The 25866-nt window shown below is 43.6% G+C and overlaps 1 protein-coding gene across 1 annotated transcript in view; it reads right to left on the bottom strand.

Moving 5' to 3' along the window:
- SETBP1 (SET binding protein 1) overlaps window positions 1–25866 on the bottom strand; it is a 372210-nt gene that overhangs the window by 87505 nt on the left and 258839 nt on the right. The window contains exon 4 of the mRNA XM_047763919.1: window positions 18333–21789. Within this exon, the coding sequence (XP_047619875.1) occupies window positions 18333–21789 (3457 nt within the window). The remainder of the gene's footprint in view (window positions 1–18332; window positions 21790–25866) is intronic.

Below are 25866 nucleotides of genomic sequence, written 5' to 3'. Positions count from 1 at the left end.
AACGATTGCATGAATTTGAAATTATATCAACAATGATACAGTCTACTACACACCAACCGGGGTCACTGTATACTAAACGTGAACTAAAGGCTGGCATACCATGGGTGTGCAATATGGGTTTAATAACAACAGTAGTTATAACCATATTTATTGCATGTTTCCTATGAATCAGACCTTGTGCGATAATTTTGAAGGCAAACATACCCTATGCAATGGAAACTATTATTACCTCTATTTTATTTTATTTTTTGGCCATGTTCATAGCATGTGGAAGTTCCCGGACCAGGGATTGGACCTGTGCCATGGCAGTGACCTAAGCTGCTGCAGTGACAATGCCAGATCTTTAACCTGCTGCACCACAAGAGAACTCCCTATCATTATTTCTATTTTAAACTTGAGAAATCAGAGGCAGAGATCGCTCATATCACTTGTCCTAGATCACTTGGTTTGACGTCTTGGGTTAGCCTATTTCTTTTCCTGGTTCCTTCCAGTCCACTACCCTAAGTTGAGGGAGCCGGTCACTTTTCGGCCTGGATTGTAAGCAAATCTCTGAGGGATGCTTCCTGAGGGAGTAATAGGAGTTCTCAGCTTTGAGGGCAAAATATATGTCCCTACACATAAGAGTGCAAAGTGATCAGATATGCAGGCAGGATTCTTTGACTCAAAGGCGACAGCGGACTTTAGGGCATTTGCTTGCCTAATTGATCGTGAGTGGACATTATTTGGGATTTCTCCAGGAATAGCTATACACTTGGGGCCATAGCTGATCTGCTGCTGCAGTAAAGCCACCCAAAGGGAGTGCTGAACAAACAGAGTCAGGAGGTCAGGTGTGAAGAGAGGATGAGGGAGTGCAAGGTCTTGTGGAGTGACCTTTGTAGTAACTTCGGCTTCTAAACAATCAAGAGGATGTTTTGAGGGCTTGGGTAAAATTTCCTCTGAGCACAGGGCTACTAGATCACAGCTTCCCAAAGCAGGTAGCTGGTGTAGGAGGGGCAGATGACATTTTTACAAATAAAGTCAAACCTAGGCCCCAGCCAGCCAAGCGTGCCTGCTTTTCTTGGGACTACATCTCCAGCGTGCAGCCAGCAGAAACAAGACCTAAGGACCCAACCTAAAGTCGGTACTTTATTTGAATAAAAGACTCTCTCAATGCTGACATTTATAACTTCACAGGAAAGGTTTGGGAGGAGGGAGAAAGCGTAAAAGAACATTTTGTGTTGCGTTATGATGCTGCCAACAGCTTGTGGGTTGGACAGGGCACTGCGTTCCTAAAGATTAGACAAAACTGAGGGTTTCTTCTTCTTCTTCTTCAATAGTGAGGAAATGCGAACCCTCCCCTCATGTCAGAGTCTCAATTCTTCAGACTTTTTATACAACTTTCCCCATTCAGGAGTAACATTTAACTGAAGGGAAATCAAAACGCTATAGCCTTTTTTTTTTCTTTTTTCTAGAAACCAAAAGAATTTAAAGATATCAAGTTTAGCTTTCTAATTCAATTTATGAACTTTCTATTTTTTAATGAGAGAAAGAATGCTAGTGGATATAAGGAGAAGGCACATGTTTTTGTGATTACCAGAATTGCGGTGGTTGGTATTTTATGAACACGCCACAGACTGCAGCATAAGGACCAGTAAGCATTCAGAGTGACCCCCCACTTCCGTCCCCCACCAAAGAGAAATGTCAGCAAGAAATTCAAAACAAGGGAGTCATTTTCCTTTTCACATGGGATAAAACACAGATTCTGAATTGTGACAAGAAATGAAGAGTGAGAAATATTTTGACTTAATACATATTCCGAGCCACCTCCTCCTAGCGTGCCAGCTACACTTGAATTGCAGACTGAGGTTTGGTTGCTGGTTAGCTGTCAGGGTGTGCTCAGAGCTAGTCATTATAACTTAATCGCTCAGGCAGGGATTAGAGGAAAAGTCACTGCTGCCTACTTATGAAGAAATGGTTTGTTCAGTCATTCGGACATGTCACAGAATTGCAAGATGGCCTGGAACTACTTAAATGGTCAAGGGAAGTAATATCATGGCTGTACTAATCAGTGGAGGACCCAGTAGTCCCCACACTATGTCTTTGATCCTAGGGGTCCCCTCTTACTGGCAGCACCCCATCAAAATCTACCGCTTCACAGAAAGCTCTTTGACAAGGCTACCTGGCTAGTCCTCCTCACAGATAACCAATTAAGTCAAACAGACCACACATCCCCCATCACCAGTCACATTTTTTTCTCCCCAATTATATCATGTTTTGTTGTTCTTTACTTATTTCATTTGCTTTTTCTCTCTTTTGTGTCAACTAGTAGACTATATACTCCATGAATACGGAAGCTCTATCTTTCTTTGTCATTTTTTATACTCCCAAGAGTTTTTTTTTTGGGGGGGGGGCCACACCCATGGCATATGGAGGTTCCCAGCCTAGGGGTCCAATCGGAGCTGTAGCCACCAGCCTATGACACAGCCACAGCAACGTGGGATCTGAACCATGTCTGCAACCTACACCACAGCTCATGGCAATGCCAGATCCTTTACGCACTCACTGAGCAGGGCCAGGAATCGAACCTGAAACCTCATGGTTCCTAGTTGGATTCGTTTCTGCTGTGCCACAATGGGAACTCCCCCAAGAGTTTTAAAACATATATGTAATGAGTAAATGTTATAGCTTTTCAGAGAACACTGTCTATACATGCATATTAACCCCAAGCTCTTCCTTTCCTTTCTCCATTTAGGTAAATCCAACCTACTCTTTAAGGCCCAGATATGGTACCACTACTCCAGCCTGCACATGAATTTCCCTCTTCTGAGTTCTTTACCATACAGCTAAGCAATCTGTGGTTTGATAATTGCATTTTTTTTTTACTGCATTTTCAAAATTATTCATAAGATAGACCTTCATCTACCAGATCACCAGGAGAAATCTATGAAGAACACAGGTAATTAGTCGTGAGGCAAATGTTAGTATCTCCCCCTCTGACAGTTGTTCTGAAAGGAAGACAGAGCATATGGAAGCATGAGGTACCAGTGTTCAGGGGTCAGCAGGAAGTCCCAGATGCTGGAGCTTAGGGGGAGTAGTGTCTGGGGTTCAGAGAGATGAGGGAGAAGGGGAAGTAGATAGCCTGGACCCTATGCTGCTAGGGGAGCCACTTGAAAAGCACAAGGAATGCAAAGGCACAAAGACCTTCAGGAACAAAGATCAGCCCCTGCCTAATAGCCAGCAGGTACATCGGTTAAAAGCACAAGGAATTGAATGGGAACGGAACCTAAATGAGACTGGAGGCAGAACCTTGTCCAGAACTTGTAGTAAAGAAGGCAGTCCTGCCCACACCTTGATTTCAGCCTCCTGAGGATCTAAGCAGAGGACCCAGCTGAGCCTCTGTGACCTGTGACCTACAGAAACTGTGGGATAATAAACTTGTGTTGTTTCAAGCTGCTAAAGTTGTGACAGATTGTTACAGCAACAATAGAAAATGAATACAAATTCCACTATTTCTCTTATCGCTGCATTTTTATGGCTGGGGTAGTAGATAAATTGGTCTTCAAAACAGGCGCCACTGACAAATGCTAACAGATTCCGGCTGCGCAGACCAAACGCCAGAGGGTTGAAACTGCCTCCCTCTTTCAAGAGAACTTCCAAGTCCTGTGGATGATGCCGACACAGTGAACTGGCAGTTATCTTTGGGTGAAATGTGTATTTTGTTACTTATCCACCATAACCGTCTAATCCTGACACCTATCTTTGTCATCAAATACAAGTGTGGTCCAGCGGACGTCCGCCCCTCTGTGTGCATACATGTGTTCAGAAGGAGATTTAACTTCACCCCAGTGAGAGCATAATTGGGAGAGAAAGCCTGCTGTTTAAAGAAGACTTCTATAGAAATCTGCTGTGTTGTATTTTCTGTGCTTGAATATATTATCCAAAGTGGAAGTGAAAGGAAATGAACATTATTAATGACCGTGTGGGAAGCTATGTGCTGGATGCTTTCGTGTATATTCTCCTTTCTTTGGCTCTCATAAAACTCTGCCAGGTAGGTATTAATAGCCTCATTTTTCAGATGAAGAAAAAGAGGATCAAAGAGGATCAGTTGCCTAAGGTCAGGCTACTAGTAAGTGGGGATTTAGCATCCAAATCTACATCCAAGAGACTTTAACTCCCAAGCTTTTAAATACTCTACTATGCTGCCTTAGAAGTTGCTGAATTTATTTTTAAGCTACTGAGTTGTGTCCTGTACAACCTGAATTGTATTTGAATGAGTCCAGACAGTCTTACCTTAATAAAGATAAATAATACAAGGCCATATATGAAAAAGCCCTGAACTGAAAGTGAAGATATTAGTTATATCAGAGAAGCAGGAGATGCCAGAATAGTTAAGGAAATAAGTAGGTAAGATCTGGAAGCCAGATGGAAAAGGAGAGGGTGTTTTATGTGAAGGAGGCAATGTGGTGACTTTGGCTTTATAAACTCACTTAGATTCAGATTAAGGGCTAATTACGGTATTTTCTGCAGGATAAGGAGAAGATTTAGCAGAACTCCCAGCAAGGGAATAAGCTGAAAATGATCAGGAAACAAGGTGAGACTGGGGGGTAGATAATGGAGGGTCTTTTAAACCAGATAAAGAATTTTGAATTTGATGCAGTAGGAATGGCTACATCTGGCATCAGTTATTCATTTACCTATGGCTGCCTCCATAGATGGTTCATGGAAAGCTACTGCGTTCTTTTTCCATTTCCATAATTAATGTATTTCTTTAGTTACAGCCTAAAGGGGTGGGGCATGGGAGATGGAAACAAAAGAGCTTTGCTGGGGCTGACCATTGCCAAAAAGATCACCAGAGTGAAAAATGAAGTAGAGAAGCACTGCAAGCATTGCTGTAGCCTGAGAAGGTGCAACTCTGACCTGGTGGAAGGTCGGCCCACGGGAATGAAGTATTTCTGGGATCTGAAGGGCTTCCATATGCAGGGGGGAGGTGACAGGCTGCATCAGGGAAATCACTTGAGGGAGCCATTACAGCATCCTCACCAGTCTCAGGAGAAGAAACCCAGACACAAGATTCTCCCAAGACAGACCACTGGGACAGAGCTTCTTCTATTGTAATTTATGTCAACTGGAAAGAGGAAAAGTCAATGAGAAAAGTTGTTTTAGCTATTTTATTTGATAAAATTTTCTTTGTACTGTCCCTGAAGACTTGAACTCTGGAAAATTTTGCCTTCTCCTTTGCCTGATGCCCTGTGCAAATACCTGTCTCAGAGCCTATGTTGATGCAGGCTTCCTGGTTGAGGAAGAATGGAAGGAAAAAACAATAGTTTGAAATGGGAAATATTGGCTTTACAAACTCACTTAGAAATATCCATAGGTTTCCAGGAAGGAAAATAAGCAAGTACAGATGGTCCTTTGTGTCATAAGCCTATAACTAATAGCTGGTTCTTTCTCTTTAAATGCCCTTGGTATGAGTGACTGCAATGCTAACCAATTAGAGCAGTTATAACTTGACTTGTTCTGTGTGTTTGTGATGTGTGTATGTGTGAGAGAATGTGTGAAGTGAGAGTGGTATTCATAGCACACACTGGCTGGTTGCATTTTCCATTGCAGGATGGAGCTGTGGATCTCAGGCTTTGGAAAACCTCCCCCCCCACCCCACCCCCGTCAGATTCTGATTTGGAAGAAACACTCAACGCCCGGCAACTCTTGGGAAAATTTGTTGGCAACTATCTTCGGCTGTGACTAATTTGTCCCCTTCCTGGTTGCTGTCCTGACGCTTGAATTCTTGTGGAGATCTTAAATAGGGCAGTCTGGAAATCTGGATGGTTTTCATGCCCAATTGCTGCTGAATTTATTTTTAACATATATTCCCATTTGAGCAATGACACAGAATGCAGAAGGAAAGGTTATGATGGCCAGTTCAGGGGAGTACTTGAGAAAATTGAAAAGATCAGGGACCAGAGTGGTGATGGGGAGAGAGGAGAAAGAGGAGGGATGGTGGGGGAGGGGAGCAGGCCCCTGGGGAGGTGGGTTGTGTGGGGGAGGGGCAGAAAGCAAAGGAAGCAAGGTGAGCAGTTACTATCAGCTGGGGACCTGGGCCTTTACATGATCACAATGGCTATTTATTTAGTGGGATGGTAGGTGATTTTACTTTTTTCTTATATGCATTTTTCTATACATCCTGAATTTTCTTCACTAAAGGCATTATTTTAGATGATAAAAGAAACAATGTGTTTTTCCAAATAATCATTTATTCTATGCAATGGGTAGAGAATCTGTTTTCATTGTTGTTGTTGGGACCTCAAAGAAAAAAAGAGTATCTAGTGCTAAAGGGGTTCCTTACTAAATCAGGAGAAATTCTGACAGAATTTTAGGACTATGGCACTCCTACTAAAGGATGCCAAGATGGCCCATAGATCTAACACTGCTCAGTACTATGTCTTACACATTTCCAGACTTAATGCTTTATTACCTGCATGATCAGAATAAAGTAAAAATATAACTAATAACACAAAGGGTATGTCTTAGAATAAGAGAAACCTCTTTGGCTCACTAGTCTTTCATGGAATATAAGGCACAGCAACTGGTTCAGAATGATAGTTCTTTCACCCAATCCCAGTCCCTGGTGGATGTTCAAAAGGGCATCAAGTCTCCTCTCTAACAATTTACCTAACATTGTAGATGACACCCCAAACAAATGGTTTCCTTAAGGGCTTGCTCTGTTCTCTTTTTATTTTTAGCCTATGTCACGTCTAAGATGCAAGTTTTTGCATGTTTCCTACTGGTTCCCTAAAATTTCCTTTAAAAAATAACAAAGTCTGAAGTTCCTGTCATGGCTCAGCGGAAATGAATTTGACTAGCATTCATGAGGATGCAGGTTCGATCCCTGGCCTCAATCAGTGGGTTAAGGATCTGGCATTGCTGTGAGCTGCAGCTCGAATCTGATACTGCTATGGCTGTGGTATAGGCTGACGGCTATAGCTCCCGATTCAACCCCTAGCCTAGGAACCTCCATATGCCTCAGATGCACCCCTAAATAGACAAAAGTAAAAAAAAATTTTTTAAAGTTTTCAATAGTAAGTTTAATGTTTTGTGGTTTAGTGAATAAGACTCTTCTCGTTCTTCCTTTGAATCTTCTTTGTGATGTTCAGAATGTCCATGGTCCCTCAGGTATCTGTTCCCCAGATGAGGTGAAGAACTGAACTGGCCTCACGCCCTGGGGCTTGGCTAATTCTGACTCCAAAGAGCTCTCTCTCTCTCTCTCTCTATATATATATATGCCCATATACATATATATACACATATATATACACATATATATGTATATATACACTTTGCTACTTTATATATACATATATATATAAGTAATTGTAGCAAAGTTCAAATTGTTTATTAGCAATTCCAACAATTAGCTAGTTCCTTATTTGGGGCTCCAATATTTAACCCACTGGCAATGGTTCTTGAGGGATAACTCAGAAGCTGCATCATGCTACTGACCTTGTCAAAGACTTAGGAAATATAGGGTGAAACCAGGAGGTGATGGAAGAGGTCAGGAAACCTGGAACCTAGCATTCTTCTCTGTGCAGAACTGGTTCAGTGACTTTGGACAAAAACTTTAACCCTCTGGGTTTTGATCTCCTTGCCTGTCAAGTGGGAGAGTAACACCTATCTGTAAATCTCAGTGGAGTCTGAAGATCAAATAAAAGTCAAGGAAATGTGCTTTGAAAACCACAGTGCCCTGTTTAGATGTAAGGGGTGACTGGGATGTAGCCTCAGGGGAAGCTTTTTATCTATCTGGGTCCTTAGAGCCTCCATCAACATGGGAGCTGTCTCCTGATCCACTCCTGCCCACCTTCTAAAGCTCCCTAGGCCCTTCAGTGAAGAATAGAAAAACCACAGCAGAGGCAGCTCTTGGGACTTGCTTGCTCTACTCTGTTAATTCTCCCCTCTTAATGCTTCCTTTCTATCTGACTTGTTCTGAATCCTTCTGCAATAGGGAAAACACCTATATCAACTTGCTTTTGCAATATGTAGCAGCTTATTATTCTGAAAGTTATTATATGGGTCCTTTTTCCTGTAGAATGAATTTTTGCTTCTAATCCTTAGTGGGTAGACTCTCATTATTCTAATTGCTTCACTTAATCTCGTCTCCTGATTGCTTTACAAGGTTTTTGAGGAAGGAAGGCATGTTTCCTGTTTCTTCAGCATTTCACCCACTACCTAGCACCAAGCTCACCACCCTTCATGCCCAGCGCCCTTTAATAGCACTGTGTCCCTCCTCCCTTCAGGATGCAGTTTCACATCCTCTGCATGGCAACTATGCCTCCTAAATGCCCATCCCCACCCAATGGCTAACTTCAATCTAGCTAGGTGCCTTCCTGTACCCCCACATATGCCTATCTCCACAGTTCTGCCCATTTGGTGCCTCACTCATTCACTCTTCATCCATTCTCAAAGGTGCAAGTCCACGATTTTGTTTCTCACCAAACACTGTTATCCTCTCTGATCCTGGATCACCATGGCTCCTGTAGTTGGCCACTAAGTTGGCATGGATTAACTTGGTCCACCTTTATTCTCTGGATGCTTTATGTATGTTAATTTCATCTCTTTTCAGTATAGTGTAAAGAACTTGAGATCAGGAGTTCTTCCTTGCTTTTCTTTTGTTCTGGTCTACTTGTTGTATCTTGGCATTATGTTATATGTTAAGTAACATAGAGCTCTCAATCATTTTTTAAGAATGTGAGTTCTTTATGAACCAGCACATATATTCTACTTCACAAAGTAGTAAAGACCTCTCAAAGAGAACAATTAATCTCTAGTCTATAATACTTTACACTTAGTAAACAAACATTCAGTAAAAGATCCATTTACCAGAATTTTGATAACCTGTTCCTCCATACACTCACAGTAGTTCAGCTAATATCCCTGGTACCACAAAGAAGAGTTTTTAGAAGTTCCCATCATGGCGCAGTCGAAATGAATCTGACTAGTATCCATGAGGATGCATGGTCGCTCCCTGGCCTTGCTCAGTGGGGTTAAAGATCGAGCTTTGCCATGAGCTGTGATGTAGGTTGCAAACGCGGCTCAGATCCAAAGTTGCTGTGGCTGTGGTGTAGGCTGGCAGCTACAGTTCCAATTTAACCCCTAGCCTGGGAAGCTCCATATGCTGTGGGTGCGGCCCTAAAAAAAAAGGAGTTTTTAGAAGCTTTCAGGAAGCCATCACCATGACCTGCGTGTCTGTGGGGCAGGAAAAGTGGAGCCTTGCCTGGAATCTCTGACCTCTTTTTAAATACTATAACCTTGACTTTTTCAATATGTAGCTTTCAAGGGAAGGCAGAATGACATGGTATAAAGGGTTCTGGCATTGTTTTTATGCCCCCTGAATTGGGGTACTTTAGTCTTAGGACCTGCTAAGGAGTGTGTCATTTCCTATCAAGGGCTGACTACAGAAACAGTCTTCTTAGAAGCTGGAGCACTGCTTGAACCACAACAAAGTTTCGCTTTCTGCACCTGCAGCCCCCATTTTCTCATCACCCGCTTATTCATTAACTCCTTGCTATCTGGTTTTGGCACCTAGCCCACCACACAAAGCACTAAATGCACAGTTGTTAACTTTTCTGTTGTCTTCAGAGCCACCAGAATGTACATACATATTTTCATCCATCCTCATCTTCCATGAACTTGGCCACTTCTGGCCCTAGTGGCCACCCCATTCTTCTAGAAATTATTCTGCCCTGAGCCCTTGGTTCTCCACCAACATTTCGGTCATTCCTTCTCTGCATCTCCTGACCCTCTTATTATGCCTCTTCTTTAAGGTGAAGAAGGACCCCCCTTCTTCACCTCAGCACTCCTCCGCCCCGGGCCCCTGCCACTTCCACCTGTTTTTCTTCATTCCCCATAACTCTCCCCTTTGGTAAATCTCTATCTAGCTCAGTACAGAGTCGCAATGCCTGCCTTAACAGATCAGCCCTTCACACTCCAACCAGATTCCCTCTCTGATTTCTGTAATTCTGTTCACCTGCACCCACTCTTCCAGTAGCCTGAGGCTAACGTATCAGAGACACCTCTGACTTTAGCTAAAGAGGGAAAGAGACGCATCAGGAATGACTCATTATTATTTGTTTGCTCGAACACCTGAGTGAATAATGATACCTTCGTGATGCTTACAATCTAGAAGGTGGGGTGGGGCAGGAAGGGTAGGGTAGTGGGCACAGTTCAAACAAGAAAAGGATAATTACAATATCATATGAAGAATGCAAAGATGGGGTAAGTTTACCCAATCCAGATTAGGGGGAGTGAGCGGTTGGGAAAAATCACAAATTATAATTTGGCCTTTTCATGATTTTGCCTGAATAGTGAAATGGCTTCTTCATCAAGCACAAGCTCTGGAGTGTGGGGAAAAACCCTCATGAGCACAGCATTCTTTTCCAACCTTATCTACTGTGCTTCCCAAACTTCAGATCCTTACCTTAATAAAACTAGAGTAAACACCATTTCCCAAACAGTTTCTTGGCTACTTCTACCTAAATACCCTTGTTTACAAGGCATTCTTTCTACTCTGTGCCTGTCCCCACTCCTTCCTATCACCACCTCCCATCTCCATTCTCCGAAAGACTCTTCCATCCTTTAACACCCATCTTGAATAGCAACTAGTATACAAAAGCATTTCATGATCCTACCTCTCCAACCCCAGTGAAAACAGGGAGGAGGCACACTCTCCTTTGGACAGCCCCAGCGCCTTCTCTGTGACTTTGTGATGGCCCTTAGACCCTGCCTTGTAATATGAGTTGCATTTGTTTTCCTCCCCTAGATTACAGGGGGAGGAAATCCACAGGAGGACCTTCTGGATTTTAACCTCTCTGAGGGCAAAAGCACGGAGTTGCTCATCCTTAAATTACTCTCACAGGACTGCACCAAGCCATGTATATACCAGACACTAAATAAATAATTATTTTTTTCTCTTATTTTTATCACTTCCCCTTGAATCCAGCCAATTTGCGTTAAGAGCTATATGGCACAAGCCTAGGCCACAATCCTAACAAATATTCAGGCATATCACATTTACACAGACTAGAGATGGTTCTCTGGAGGGTCCTTCCAAAGGTGCCATCCTTATCTCCGCCCAGTGTCAGGCCAGCCTTTGGAAGGCATGCTTTACTGCTTTCTGGCCAAGAAAGGCTCCAGTTGTATCAAAGCCAAATCTGTCAAAACTGTGACTTCTCTGCACCCACACCTGAATCTTCATAACAATTCTCAAAGCCACAGAGGTATATATATAAAACTTCCAACAGGACGGAGGAACGTTTGCCAACTGTGGGAAGATAAATGGCCTGGAGACTTCATGCTCCAAAGGTAGATTGCTCGATTTCTGGTTCAACATAGCAAAAGAGATGCTGTGAGTCTGGCATTTTTTTTTTCCATTGCCAGAAAGTTATGGGTCATAACATTTAATTTGATTAATTCCTAGTTTCCAAAAGGAAACCTTAGGAGGAACCGTGGGAGGCTCGATGAAATAAGTATGTGTAATTGTTAAGACAGAAAAGGAAAAAAAAAAAAGACTTCCATCAGAGCCCACAAAGACTGTTTCTAGTCCCAAATACGAGTCCCCAGAGATGGCCTGGAAACCAAATTATTGTCAAAGAAATGCTTACCTTTTACAACAGCTCACAGCAAAAGAAAACATATAGCTTAACGTCTCTTCCACAACTCACCTTTTTTTTTTCCTTTTCTCTTTTATTCTCTCCTTCTTGCTCCCTTTCCTTCTGCCTGATGTTGAACTTTCAAGTCTGAGCTCTCCTGCCAATTGGATATGCATCACTGGATAAGTCATTTGACCTTCCTAAGCCTCAGTGTGCTCATCCGCAAAATGAGGTGTTTAGGCTACATTATTAAGATCCTTTCACCTTTGAGTGTGAGTATAAATGCATGTTTGCTCTCTCTGCTTCCATGCAATCTGTCACGTTAGTGCTCTAACTTATTTGTTTCTAAGATGGTGACTTTGCTTTCAACCTGTACTAGGAAGAAGCTAATTTGCTGGTGCAACCTATGAGGTTCTATCTTTTGGAAAGGTAAGATCAAACAGCTAAGGCACTTGAGCTAAAGATCAATGGAGCATCACATAGATTAAGACATGGACCAGAGGAATCTGTTTAGAACCTTCACTGAATAGCTAATTAATTAGCCAACTTGTGGGCATTTTCTTCCTAACTGTCCAATCTAGGGGTGTGTGAGTTTGTATAAAGTTGAGATTTTTAGAAATTCAGACTGTCAGGTCTTGTCAGGATTTTTATTGTCCTGGTCTCCCTTGGGAAAACTGGGAGTCAAAAAGATAAAGAAGTCTTTCAGCTGGTTAGTGAAAGAGATGAGACTGGAACAGGTACTCATAATCCTGCTAAACCACACTGCAGCCATTAGCTAATTAATCTTTTACTTCCTCCCACAGGATGACCTAGAATTCAACTTGGATTAAGGTTAAACAGACCACACTTCATCAGCTTTCCATTTTTACTCTTTCTTCTTTCCTGGTTTTAACTTTCTCCTCCTTGAGTCTTCTTCCTTCTCTTCCAGTTTTAGAAAACTTTCCTCACACACGTTTCTTTTGTAAGGTTTTCATGACATTTCATTCATGTGGTTAATTTCCTCATCTGGATGACTGCTTGGAGGAGCTTTTGTACTGCTTTTGGCTTGGCCATCCATTTCCTGCCTGTGAGTGACAACCAAGACTGCCTCCCAAAATGCCCACAGTGCTGATAGGAGGAGCTGGCAAAGGGCAAGATGGAAGCCCCAAGGAGAGATGGTGTCAGCCAGGCTCAAGGGAATCCAGTTCCCTACATGGCAGGATTCTGATATCTGAGAGGTGAACTAATGATGAATTCTCAGCATCCATTCATCATGAGGGAAGTACTTGACACTAGGGACTCAGGATGGCAGCTTTAACTAATAATGGCCCTGGACTTTAGTAAGTTAGCAGGTATAAACTTCTCTTCTCACTGTTTCTCCATCTGTTGGGAGCCTGGATAGCAGTGGTCAAGATGTCTGGCATAGTTTTAGGTTAAAGTATGCCTAGACTGTTTCCAAGAGGTTGGAACAGAAAGAATATCATTCACACTAGAGACCTCTTCCCCCACCTCACAAGAACAGGGCTCTGAGAGCACACAGCATCGTTCTGACTATGTATTGCCAGTCTTGGACAGGTCTGCTCTTCTGGTAATCCGCTGCATGTCAGAGTGCATGAGGCAGTGGAGCCTGGTGGGAGCGAGACACAAATAAGGATAAGGCTTCTCTCAACTCTGAGAGTCTGTGGATTGCACCTTCCCAGTATGTATCCATTATTTGGCCCCAGGCAAGCATTTTTACAAATGAAGATTCACCAGATGGTATACATTTAGAAAATAGGTCAGAAGAACCACTGCTTTTCCAAATCAAAGAAGCAGTAGACAGAAGGAATAAAATACAGAGAAAAAGATAAAGAGTCTGTGTAACTTCTTAGCTCTATATGTGTTGTAAGGGGGCTACAAGACAATGCATCCATCTGCTGGGGCAGGGGGAATGGAGAACGAATGACTTTCCAAGCAGGAAAGAGGAAATGGAGTGTGAAACTGATGCTATTGCTAAATGGGGTCTCTAATTCCTCTCTCCATAATGGTAATGACTTAAATTTATATGGTGCCTTGCAACAGCTCTGATCTCAGGGACCATTCAAAGTCCTTTCCTCACTCTGCTCCTAAATCTGGTCCTCAACAGGGTAAAGAATGACATCTACATTTATGCCATATCTATTTTGGAGAAGACTAGCTAGCTCATGTGAAATTGGACATTGCGATGCTATGGAAATGAGCCCAGAATGGAGAAGAAAGAGGTAGAAGAAGTTGTGCAAGTGCAGATGCTTATTTCTAGTCATGACCTTCAGTACCATCCAAACAGACATCTTGACTCAGATAAAGTCTTTGAAATACCTTAATGCCTCCAGTAACCTCAGCTTCATCCTATCTGTCTCCTATCTCTTTGGAGTGCATTACATTAAGGTAAATGCTTTTCAGAGAGTCTTGGCAAACTCTGATATTGAGTTCCAAGTGCTACTAAGAACATTTTTCCTGATGCCTTAGGGTTTCAGGCATAGAGGGGAATTTTAGGTTATAGGTAAGGAGAGGCCAAGGTTTAGAAGGGAGAGGAAGGAAGGGAATCAGGTCTGTTCCAGTAAGGTATTCAACAAGACGCATAGGGACAATGGGCATAACTCCATACAGACACAGAAGCCACTGAAATTACGATTCATTAAAATGTTCGCAACTATATATAAAATAGATTACTAACAAGGACCCAACTGCATAGCACAGGGAAACCTACTCAATATTCTGTCACAACCAATATGGGAAAAAAATATATATCAGATTCACTTTGCGGTATACCTGAAACTAATACAACATTGTAAGTCAACGATACTCCAATAAATATTTTAAAAAAGCTATTGTAAAAAAAGTATTCAGAAAAAACCCTCATACAACACAGAAATCAGCACAAAGCAGTGGCATAAATAACTTAGAGAAGTGGATTTCAGTAAGGACAGAAGTGGAAACCCTGTCAACACAGGCATTTCCAGACATATTTAGAAAAGTTTAGGCCATAAGAAATCCTCCTTCATTGGTTAGGAACTGAATACAGGGATGCCTTTTTGTCTTAATTACTCCCTTTTGTACTCATCACTGTGCAGATGCCCTAGGGGAAGGCATGCAATTAGAGAGTAGAGTGGGTTCTGAGAGGAAGGGTGGTGGAGGAATGTTGGGGCAAGAGGCTGGGGACCAGGATCTGCGCTCTAGTCTTGGCCTTAACTAGCTGGGTGACATGTGGTAGAGTTGCAATGCAGTGGGCAAAGCCTTGGGCTTAGAATGAAAAGTGACAGTTTTCTGAACTGAGACAGGTCACTTGATGTCTAAGACTCAGTGTCCTAATCCATAAAATAGGAATGCAAATAGTTCTCTTCTAAGATTGCAGAAAAAGTGTTATAAGAAATATATGTGATTTAGAATGGATAAGTAATGAAGCCGCACTTTATAGTACAGGGAACTATATAGCACAATCTCTAGGACAGACCATGAAAGAAGATAATATAAGAAAAGGAATATCTATATCTACATATATCTATCTATATATTCCTACTACATAGCACAGAGAACTAAAGGAATATATATACATATACGACTGGTTTACTTTGCTATATAGCAGAAATTGGCGCAACATTGTAAATCAACTATATTTTAATAAAAATAAATTATAAAAAAGAAATATATGTGAAATGTTCTGGACATATATCCAGACAAAACTATAATTCAAAAAGATACATGCACCCCTATGTTCATAGCAGTACTAGTCACAAAAGCCAAGACACTGAAACAGTCTAGATGTCCATCAACAGAAGAATGGATAAAGAAGATGTGGTACACATGCATAATGGAATACTGCTCAGCCATAAAAAAGAATGAAATAATACTGTTTGCAGCAATACAGATGCAACTAGAGACTCTCATACTAAGTGAAGTATGAGAAAGAGAAAGACAAATACCATATGATATCACTTATATGTGGAATCTAATATAATACAAATGAACCTATCTATAAAACAGAAACAGACTCACAGCCATAGAGAACAGACTTGTGGTTGCCAAGGGGGAAGCGGCTGGGGGAGGGATGGGGTGGGAGGTTGGGGTTAGCAGATGTGAGCTATTATACATGGAAAGGATCAACAAGGTCGTACTATATAGCACAGAGAACTACATTCAATGTCCTATGATAAACTGTAATGGAAATAATGTAAAAAGAAAAAAACGAGTGTATGTATATGTATAACTGAATCACTTTGCTATTAGGCAGAAAGTAATACAACATTGTATGTCAACTATATTTCAATAAAATACGAAAAGAAGAAATACATGTAAAATGGCTTTATGGAAACATACCATACAAAAGAGGTCTGGCCCACCCCCCTGAATTACAGATTGGCAGACAGTTACCCAAGAGGTGGGATGCCACGCCTGAGGTTACACAGAATTCCTAACATAGTTGGGTCCGGTACCTAATTCTTTATATGTATGTGTGTGTGTGTGTGTGTGTGTGTGTGTGTGTACATATTTGGTCTTTGCAGGGCTGCACCCATGGCATATGGAAGTTCCCAGGCATATATTTGGTCTTTGCAGGGCTGCACCCATGGCATATGGAAGTTCCCAGGCATATATTTGGTCTTTGCAGGGCTGCACCCATGGCATATGGAAGTTCCCAGGCTGCGGACTGAATTGGAGCTGCAGCTGTCGGCCTACACCACAGCTCACAGCAATGCCGGGTGCTTAACCTACTGAGCGAGGCCAGGGATCGAACCCGTGTCCTTGTGGATACTCGTCAGATTTGCTACCACTGAGCCATGATGGGAACTCCCCAGTACCCAATTCTTAAGCGGAACTCAGCTTTCTTTCATGATGTGGTCATGATCCCTACTACTTTCCATCTCACATGGCTGGCTAAAAAAACACATAAGTTGGGGAACAGGAGGGAGAATTTTAAAAGCGGTAACAACCACCATGTGAATGCAAACACAAGAAGTTTTGTATGGCTAGAGTGTGGGTGTCTTCAGAGACACACAGTGCCTGGAGATGAGCCCCTTGATGGCTTATTCTCATCAACCAGAATCCCACCATAATACAGTCCAAACACACAGAAGTCCCAGTAAGACCGCTGAGAGTCCTGACGAGCAATCCTGGCTGGTCTTAGCCTCTGAGACCTTGTTTCTTAGGTCTGTTAAGTTAGGATTCTTGCTTGTAGGTTCTCAGAAGTAACACAACATCATTGTTTTCTAGCTAAAGGATGCCAAGAAAATTTAAAAAATAAGAATGCCACGACTAGTTCTGGTTCTATAGATCCATTCCACCACATTGAAAGAGAAAGCCACAGTACTTCTCACGTGAGTTTAATCTTTTAGCAGCTCCTGTCTGGGTGGACTTAATTTGGGTTTGGCACAAAAGAACAAGCACCTTCAACAAAAAGCTGATGATCAGAAGCGGGGAAACCCAGAAGAGCACATTCACTTTGGGCAAACGTGAAGTGTGGGCCATTCATCACCTTGAGCAAGTGCAGGAGACATGACTGCTAATTGGACTCTTCATTAACCAAGGAGAACATCCACTGCGACAGCTACTCACAAGCTAGCAGTGATTTGGGGCAACCTTCAAGTGGCTTGTAACTCATAATCATAGTTCTTTCTGAAATCTGCTGGCCTAGAAAATGTCTCTAAATCCTCATAGCTAGACTGCCTTCACCTTCACTAATTAGGGACTCCCCACGAAGGGAGAGGACAAGCAAGGGGTACATGTCAGAAACAGAGGTGAAACAGTAATTCATGGATGATTCGTGCTTGAAACCATGCTTTGGCCAGAGGGCTTGTACTATCTGGAATCAGGGAGAGCACGAGGAATCCTTTTAGTTCCTGCAACTCCTAAGAAAGGAGTTTCTACTCTTTTCCTAGTAAATAACTAATCTGTTCTACAAGAGTCTTATCATCTGTGGGATGTGTTGATGGGGACAAAGGGATACTTAGGCAGAAGTATAAGACTTCCATGGCAAGGTGGGTTTATGTGGGTGGGCAGGTTAGCAATGAATTCTGCCAGCAACTTACAAGGGATGAACTCTTCCTGGCATCAATCTGTACCTCAGTTTAGAGATTAGTGGGAAAATCCCATACCCAGTGGATATGCCAAGAGATACAGCGGTAAGATCCTGTCGAGGCAGGAGGTTCATGGTGCTTTTCAGCCAGCCTCCTCCCCCAACCTGTTGCAGGGAAATGGCCTGGAGTTGCGGCTTCCTTAGCAAGTAGACTTCAGGATCCTCTAGTAAGCAGCTTCCAAAACCACTGCCGCTGACATTTCAACCTATGACATGTGACTTCTAAAACTGGCATGTCAAATAAACTAGATAGTCATTCCCATCCAGCTTTGCTGTTCTTGGGATCTTGTTGGTATTCCTAGAGAGTTTTGGAGGCTTTATCCAACTAGAAAACTGCATCAACAGATCAGATGAGGACCTCAGAATATGGTCCTTAATTAAAAGCACAAAGCTAGTGGGTATGGCTGTAGTCTAGGTAGCTATCGTGGCTAGCTCTGGGCCCATGGTTCTCAGGCAATGGCTCCAAGACAGTAAACAATGTATAAACTGTGCGGCAGACCTGAATGTGCAAGGATACCCATTTTCATTCAGCTCCTACCTCTCTGTAATCTAGTGATTGCAACGTGCCAAAGAGGGCGGACAGTGGAAGGGCAGGGCCCAGCAACCAATATGAAGACAGTCCGAGTCTGAAGAAAACCTGTCCTTACCTGGAGATAGGGAGGACTCATAGGAACTTCTCTCCTTGCGGTTCACCTTGAAGGCTTGGATGTCCTTCTCCCTGTACGTCCCGAAGCCTTCATAGCTCCTCCTTTTGCTCCCACTCACATCACTGTCCCACTTGTCATTCGGAGGGTTCATCTCACCGAACACATCCAGGGCCTCCGGTCTCGTGCTGCTGCCGTCCCCGCCACTGCCGGAGTACCTTTTGGTGCACGAGTCTGCAGGCTCGCTGCTCAAGTCACCTTTGTCCTTGGCCTGCGTCCAATGCTGGGCATCTGAAAGGGACAGTGTGGACAGGGTGTCCACCTCAAAGCTGTTCTTGGAAGATTTGTGGCCGGTTTCACCGTGCTGGTGCTTCTGCTTCTCCTTATGCTTGCTTTTCTCACTCACAAGTGAGAGCTCTTTGTCTGCGCTGCTTAGCCGCTCGCTCAGGATATGGCTGGAGAAGCCTGTGGCCTTGCCCGCAAACAGGCCACTCAGGTTGTCGTGGGTGCCCAGGAGCCGGTCCTCCTTGTGCTTATGCTTGTGTTTGTGTTTCCTTTTGTGGAGCCGGCCACTGGACAGACCGGCGCTGCCCACCTTGGGAGCATTCAGGGACGGCTGCATGTCCCCGAGGCCCATACCCACGGGTCCTTGCAGGTGGACTCCGTGCTTCGCTTTATGCTTAGCTGTACCAGACATCTTCACATGGGAGCTCGTGTGGAACTGAGGTGGTGGCACTGTTGGCCTCATGAACGGGGAGGCTGCCCCGAGCGTGTGTGACAAGTACAAAGGAGCTGGGTACTGACTGTAATAACCAAGGTTCATCATAGGCATTGATGTGTAAGGCATTCCATAGGGTGCATAGTAACTTCCGCTGGGAATAGGGTAGCTGAACCCTTGTAAAAAAGGCACCTTTGTCATGGTGTCATTGGTTTTTGCAGGCCTACCACGCTTCTTCTTTGACTTCAAGTCTGAAGTCCTCCGAAGATAGAGCAACGGGTCATACTGGATATATGGCACCGGGTAATAGTGATCAAAATTAATCCGAAAAATGCTGGGATACGGATTCTCGTGGTAAAAGGTATAACTCCGGTGGGAGATCCTGAACACCTGGAACTTGGTGATGAGCTCTTCCAGGTCTGCCAGAAACTGGAGATCATCACGGTTTTGCAGGCTTTTCCGTTTCCTCTTGTGCTTTGGCTTCTTGAGGCTTTCGTGGGCCAGAAAGTTGTCCACGATGAGATGCTTCTGCCGGTGGCCATGCCGGTTCTTTGTGCTGGTGTCAGATGGGATGGCCTCCGGGTTGTCCAGGGAGCAGAAATCGAAAGAGTACCTCCGTCGGGATTCGGAACTCTTTTCCGCTTGGTCAGACGTGCTGTTGTTGTCTGTCCCAATGCCACTGTCACTTGGGATCGTCTCCTCACTGTGGGACTCGCTCACAGGGGACAGCGTTATTTCCTTGAGTGACCCGATCTCGCAAAGGTGTGAAGGGGAGTTGGCCATCAGCCTGGGTGGAGACAGCTTCCAGGCCCCACTGTGGATTCCCTTTTGGGTTTTGGTTGGAAGAGCACTGATGGGCTGGAGATTTGGCATAGTTTTCAACTCTGAAAAACTGGTTTCAGTGCTGGCGGGGCTCAGGTTGCCATTGGACCCACCTAACTGTGTTGAAAGTGGGTGCATAGCTGCTGGTGAAGACGCCACAAGTGACTGAAAGTTGGAAGGCACGGCGGGAACATCCGGCTGGCTAGAAACAGGCCTCGAGTGCTTGATGGCTGTTTTGGGTTCTTCGGATGGGGGTGGCAGCTCTGCCCTTGGCTTCCTGCCCCTCTTCTTGCCGATGTAGATGGTGCCCCTCTTGCTGACGTTAATCTGCTTGCCCAGTTTGCTCTCAATCCCCGCTGCCCTGGGGCTGGTCTCCGGGGGAGCTTTGGCCTTCAAGGCCATGCTACTGGAGCAGGACAAGATCTGGTTCAAGATATTTTTCCTCTTGAGTGTTTTCATCTTATTGATAGTTTTGATGGTCTTCTTATCCAACACCCCAAGCTTCCCAACTTTTTTGTGAAATTTCATCTCACTCATGGGTTTGTCCTCTCCTGGCACGAGTTGGGCCAACTTAGCTAAACTACGTCGTCTCTTTCTTTTCTTGGTGCCGGGGAACTCCCGGCTGATGGGACTGACTGGACTGGTAGAAGTTCCCTCGTGAATCGTCTCAACAGTGAGCAAAGGCTGCTTCTTTGGTCGTCCCCGCTTCTTCTTGACCGGCGTGATGACAGTGAGACTATCTGTGTTGGTGTACAGTGGGCTGGAGGGGGTGATGGGATATGCAGATGGTGGCTCCACCATCAGTTTATCAGAGGGGGCCATGACCGCCTCCCGGAGCAGGTTGGTGGGTCTGGGCTTGCTGCACGTCCACCTCCGTTTTGCAGCAAATTTGGGGTGCTGGATTTCCGGCAGCTTTCTCGGAGGGTGATCTGTGCATGTTGGAGGCGTCATGACCATGGGTGGCTTCCGCGGCTTAGGTACACCTCCCGGGATGACTTTCTCGGCGTTTCCACTGGTTTCAAGGCCAGTTGAGGGGGACTCGTTCTCTATCATTTTACCCAACTTAGGAACACGGGGATCTTTTTTATTACCGTCAGGGTTGGAAAGTATCCTACTAACTACTTCGCTGCTCATAGTGATGCCAGAACCCAGGGTTTTCTCAGGCATGATCTTTTCCACCACAGCTTTGATGGACTGCCTCTTTTTCCTCTTATGGCTGCTTGGATCTAGACAGGGTGCCTTGATAGGGATAGTAATCCGGACATGGCTTGAGTCACTGTCAGGATTACTGACGGAACTCACATTCTGCCTGGCTGGTGATGCTTCTTGGGCATTATCTGTCGAATAGCCTTCCCTTTTCCCTTCCACATTGTCAAATGCTTTCTGAGCATTCTTGACCCAGTCTAGGTCTGAGTTTGGTATAGTTTGACTTAGCACATCTTTTTTACTGGACTTTTTCTTGCTGCCTAGAGTAGGGGGTTCTGAGGGCTCCTTGGCACCTACTCCATCTTGATCTACCAAGGGTTGAAGCCCACTACACTCAGCAGAGCTGCTGGGTGGGGCTGGTGAGCTGTGGTTGCCTGGAGATGGAACCATGCCTCCCAAGAGCAGATCTTTGCTACTGTTGGACAGCTGACTCCATGTGCTCCCTGCACTGCCTTTCTTACCCTGGGCCTTTGCAAAGGAAGCCATGGGCTCAAGAGCTGGGATCTTGCTGGTGCTTGCAGTTTCTCTGCCAGACTCTGGACTGATGAAGCAATTCTGAGTGGCAGGTCCATTGTCAGAGTTGGTGGACCAGTCCATGTGGTTCTGGCTGCTGCTTTTTTGCTGGTGCTTTGGTTTTAAGGTGTCACCGGTGAAGTCCTGTGGGAGGCCTGGGTCATAATGGATTGCTGAGTGTTTCTGTGGCCGCTCATAAGCCTAAGGGTGGGTGGAGTAGAGAAGGAGAGAAAGAGAAATGAAAATGAGCATGTTGGAACTATTTAAAATTTAATGTCAAAAGGTCTAAATATTTAAAGGTTAGAAACAACCATCTTAAATTCCAGAATGCTTTGTGGAGATTGTTTATTTATTTATTTATTTATTTATTTGCTTTTTAGGGCCACACCCGCATATGGCGGTCCCCAGGCTAGGGGTCAGATCAGAGCTACAGCTGCCGGCCTATGCCACAGCCACGATCGGAGTCGCGTCTGCAACCATAGCTCATGGCAACGCTGAATCCTTAACCCACTGAGCAAGGCCAGGAATTGGACCCACAACCTCATGGTTCCTAGTTGGATTTGTTTCCGCTGCACCATGACGGGAACTCCATGTGGAGGTTTTTTCAACTGCTTTAGTAAAAATACATGTGTTGATTTTGAACATTAATAAGGATGCTTTAATCACTGTCTATCTCCCTGACCTGCTCCAATAATGGAAACTCTAACCTATCTTGGTTGAATGTAATCTCAAAATAAGAACTGTTTGGAGACAGGGAGGGCCCTAAAAGTCACTCAGCCCAATGCTTCTATTTTCCAAAAGAAGAAGTTAAAATTTCAACCATGGAGAGTCCCACCCATGGTGGCAGAGTCCAGGAGAGAACCCGAACTTCCCAACTCCCTGTGTTCTTTTCCCCAACTTAAGCAGCCACTTATTTGAGCCCTGGCTTCTCAAATACACATCTTTCCCTTGCTTCTGCCTATTGCAGTTCATTTCTGTTTGGAGGTTATCCTGGAGTTCAACACCTCTGCACTCAAACAAGCAGTTCATGAGGAACCACTACAACAGCGAGAAACAGCACAAGTTGGAGAATTAAGGGAGGCGTGTGTGAAGACCGCATGGGGAGAGTGGGCCAGTCAAGGGCATGGAGAAGAAATGAAAAGAAGGAAAGTTACCTATCTGTTGTGTTTTTCCCTACATCAGTTCTACATGAATGCCTTCAGACTTTGGCACCTTCCTCAAACTGACTCTTTAGCCAGAAGAGGCAGAACCTGTGCTGTAACCAACATCCATAAACTCACAAAGGGAATAAAGAGTGAACACATAATTTTGAGATATTAAAACTGTTTTTAATATAGACATGTTCACAATGTTCCAGATAGATTTTAAACCACACTACCAGTACAAAGAAGCATTCTTCAAAGCCTATTTTAAGTCCTGTTTTATACATAGAGGATGCATTACCCTTTGTTAAAGAAGGGAAAATATTAGTAAATTAAGAAAGCTTTGAAAATATCCCCAGTGAGAAATATACGATGACTAGCATAGTCAATTTAGAAGATTTTAACCTATAATATGTATCTGTTGATGTATGTATATATATATATGTATGTACGTATGTGTCAAGCTAACTAGCTATATCTATCATCTATCATATCTATCTATATCTCTGTCTTTTTGCCATTGATGCCATAGGATTTAAGCTTTATTAGAAGGCACTTCTTACAGACCATGTTAAGAGTCAAAACATAACTGGCAGAAAGAATTATGGGTAAAATTCAATATAACAAAGCAATGAAAGTTTCATTCACACTAGTTCCTGGAATCCCTAGGGTTATTTTCTGCCTCCCTGATTTCGTGAAATCCTGTTTATATTTCTAATATTAAACCATATTTTTCAAGTATCATGAGAGAGCCTCCCCAAGCAAAGCCTGTAAGTGCCCAGGAGAAAATTAAGAGAAAAAAAGTATTTAATTTTTATTTCATCTTGACATTTAGAGATGCTGTCATCATCAACACCTAGAGAACGATTCCCGACACTGACTTTGTCTGCTAGGTATTACTGCCGTGGCTGCCAGCTCATTTTTGGCAACAACAAAGAAATCTCATTCATGGCATAAAGTAGTAAATTCTACTTACTTTTTTATCAGCCAGGGCTTTGTTAGTTTGTCATTTATGCTTTGGATTTTAGTTGGCACTATATGTATACTCACAGGATAACAGGTCTAGAAGAGGGCTTGGAGACAAAATTTCCCACTCCTTTAGGTGACAAATAATTGACTGCTCACGCCAGAACATTCTTGAGGGTTACCATTGGCACTGATTAGAAATTACAGTGGGACGAGAAGTTCAAGTTTTTATTTGGGACCTGGCAAAACAGGACTCGTAGCCACCCTCTACCCTTGTCATCAACCCTTCTACACATTTCCAGATCTGGATACTGAAGTCCACAGAGGGGCTTCCTGGTGCAGCTGGAATCTTGACCCCTGATTCTTGTCGGTTTTTCCCTATTGTTCCATCTTATTTTTGGCACCTAGTAGAGTCCTTAATGAACTCTTTCTTCATGTTCGAAATCTCAGTTTAATTCTAGGGATGCCCCCTATCTTACAGAAATACTCCTGTTATAAGCTTTCATGAAACCATGTATCTCATCTTTGTTGTGCTTATCATAGTTTTAAATTTACATCTGATTTTTATACTAATTGAATTAATGCCTGTCTCTCTTTCCACCCTTTATACACCATCACAGAGCTACTAAGCCAAGAGCCTGACAAATAGCAAGTACTCAATAAACATTTATTGAATACATGAAGGAACATACATTTTACTATGGGTATTTCATTTTGCCATTAGTGAGATTAATGACCTGTATATTGCAATATATTGTCTGAAGCAGTTACCCCTTTCAGCCTAATTTCTTATGCCATTCCTTCTGCATACACCATTGTCCTCATGAAGACATCTATCACAATCCTTATAATGCGATGTGCCGTTTATTTGTATACTTTTCTGTCTCCCTCTCCTAGACTGTAAGTACTTTGAGGTCAGAGACACTCTCATTTATCCTTTTATCTCCAGTATCTACTACAAAGCAAACCACCCAGAAAGTTCTCAATAAATTTTTGTTGAATGAACAAAATAATATTTGAGATGACTATTACCATGACAAAGTATATGGCTGCATACAAAAGACAATAAACCACCGATCCTTCATTTTATAATGGCTCCTAATGAAATTGGAGCCCTCTGATTCATTAGAGGTTGAACAAAAGAGTCTTCCCAAATACTTAAGGCCTAAAGGCGCGCTTTCAAGGTAACTTCCCTTCAATGCAATTTTACTGTTAGTTCTCTCCCATCTCCTATTAATTGTTTCAATTTCCAATTAACTCTGCCTTTGGGGAAGCCTGTGTACCAGTCAGGAGGATGGATTTCACTCCAGCAATTGAAAGGTGGGGCCTGCTCACTTACACTCAGGGCAGCCCAGCTGAAAGTAAGCAGTTAAGCAGCTCTGGTTCCCAGTGCCTCCATCTGGACGCTGCCTGAGCCCATTGTCTCTCCCATTTCAGCTGCAGTTTGCCCTGCTGGGAGAGCTTGGCAATCAAAGGGCAGGGTGGACAAAAGAGAAGCACAACAAAGGATCCGTAGTAATGGGGGGAAGTGGTGCTTTAAACCCTGCGCTCGGAAGGCTGCGGCGAAGGGGGAAAGAGGACTGAGGCTTGCTTTTGAAGGGGTCCAGGCAAACAAGGCTTCCTTCCAGCAGTGGCTGATGGCTATATCCCGTTGCATTTCACAAAATCCCATTTCTTCATCCGTCAGCCATGACATTATATACACAATGGCGAGGCTGTCAGTTCCAGTATGTCTTTCACTGAGGATTGAACACTTACTCCATTGAGACAGAGATGGACATGGTAAAACAGACTCCCAGCCCAACTCAAGAGCAAGTAGGCCCTCCCTCCCACCCTTCTCCAGTGTCTGGGAAGATGATTCCCTACAGGGGGCTTTGACTGGGGGCCTTATTAACCCACATGCCAGCATTCATTCCCTACCCATGGCACATGGAATTCCCCTGCTAGGGATCAAGTCAGCGCTACAGTGGTGACCTATGCCATAGCTGCAGCAATGCTGGATCCTTAACCCACTGCACCAGGCTGGGGATCAAACCCGTGCCTCAGCAGTGACAAAAGCCACTGCAGAGACAATGTAAGATCCTTAATCACCATAGTGAAAACTCCTCTGTTTCCTCTTCAAATTATGAATTTCTCTGGGGGAATCAGACCTGAATCTTTTAAGGCCTTT

This window comes from Phacochoerus africanus, chromosome 2 (assembly GCF_016906955.1).
Source record: "Phacochoerus africanus isolate WHEZ1 chromosome 2, ROS_Pafr_v1, whole genome shotgun sequence".
Classification (NCBI taxonomy): Eukaryota; Metazoa; Chordata; class Mammalia; order Artiodactyla; family Suidae; genus Phacochoerus; species Phacochoerus africanus.
This window is presented reverse-complemented; position numbering and strand designations above follow the sequence as displayed.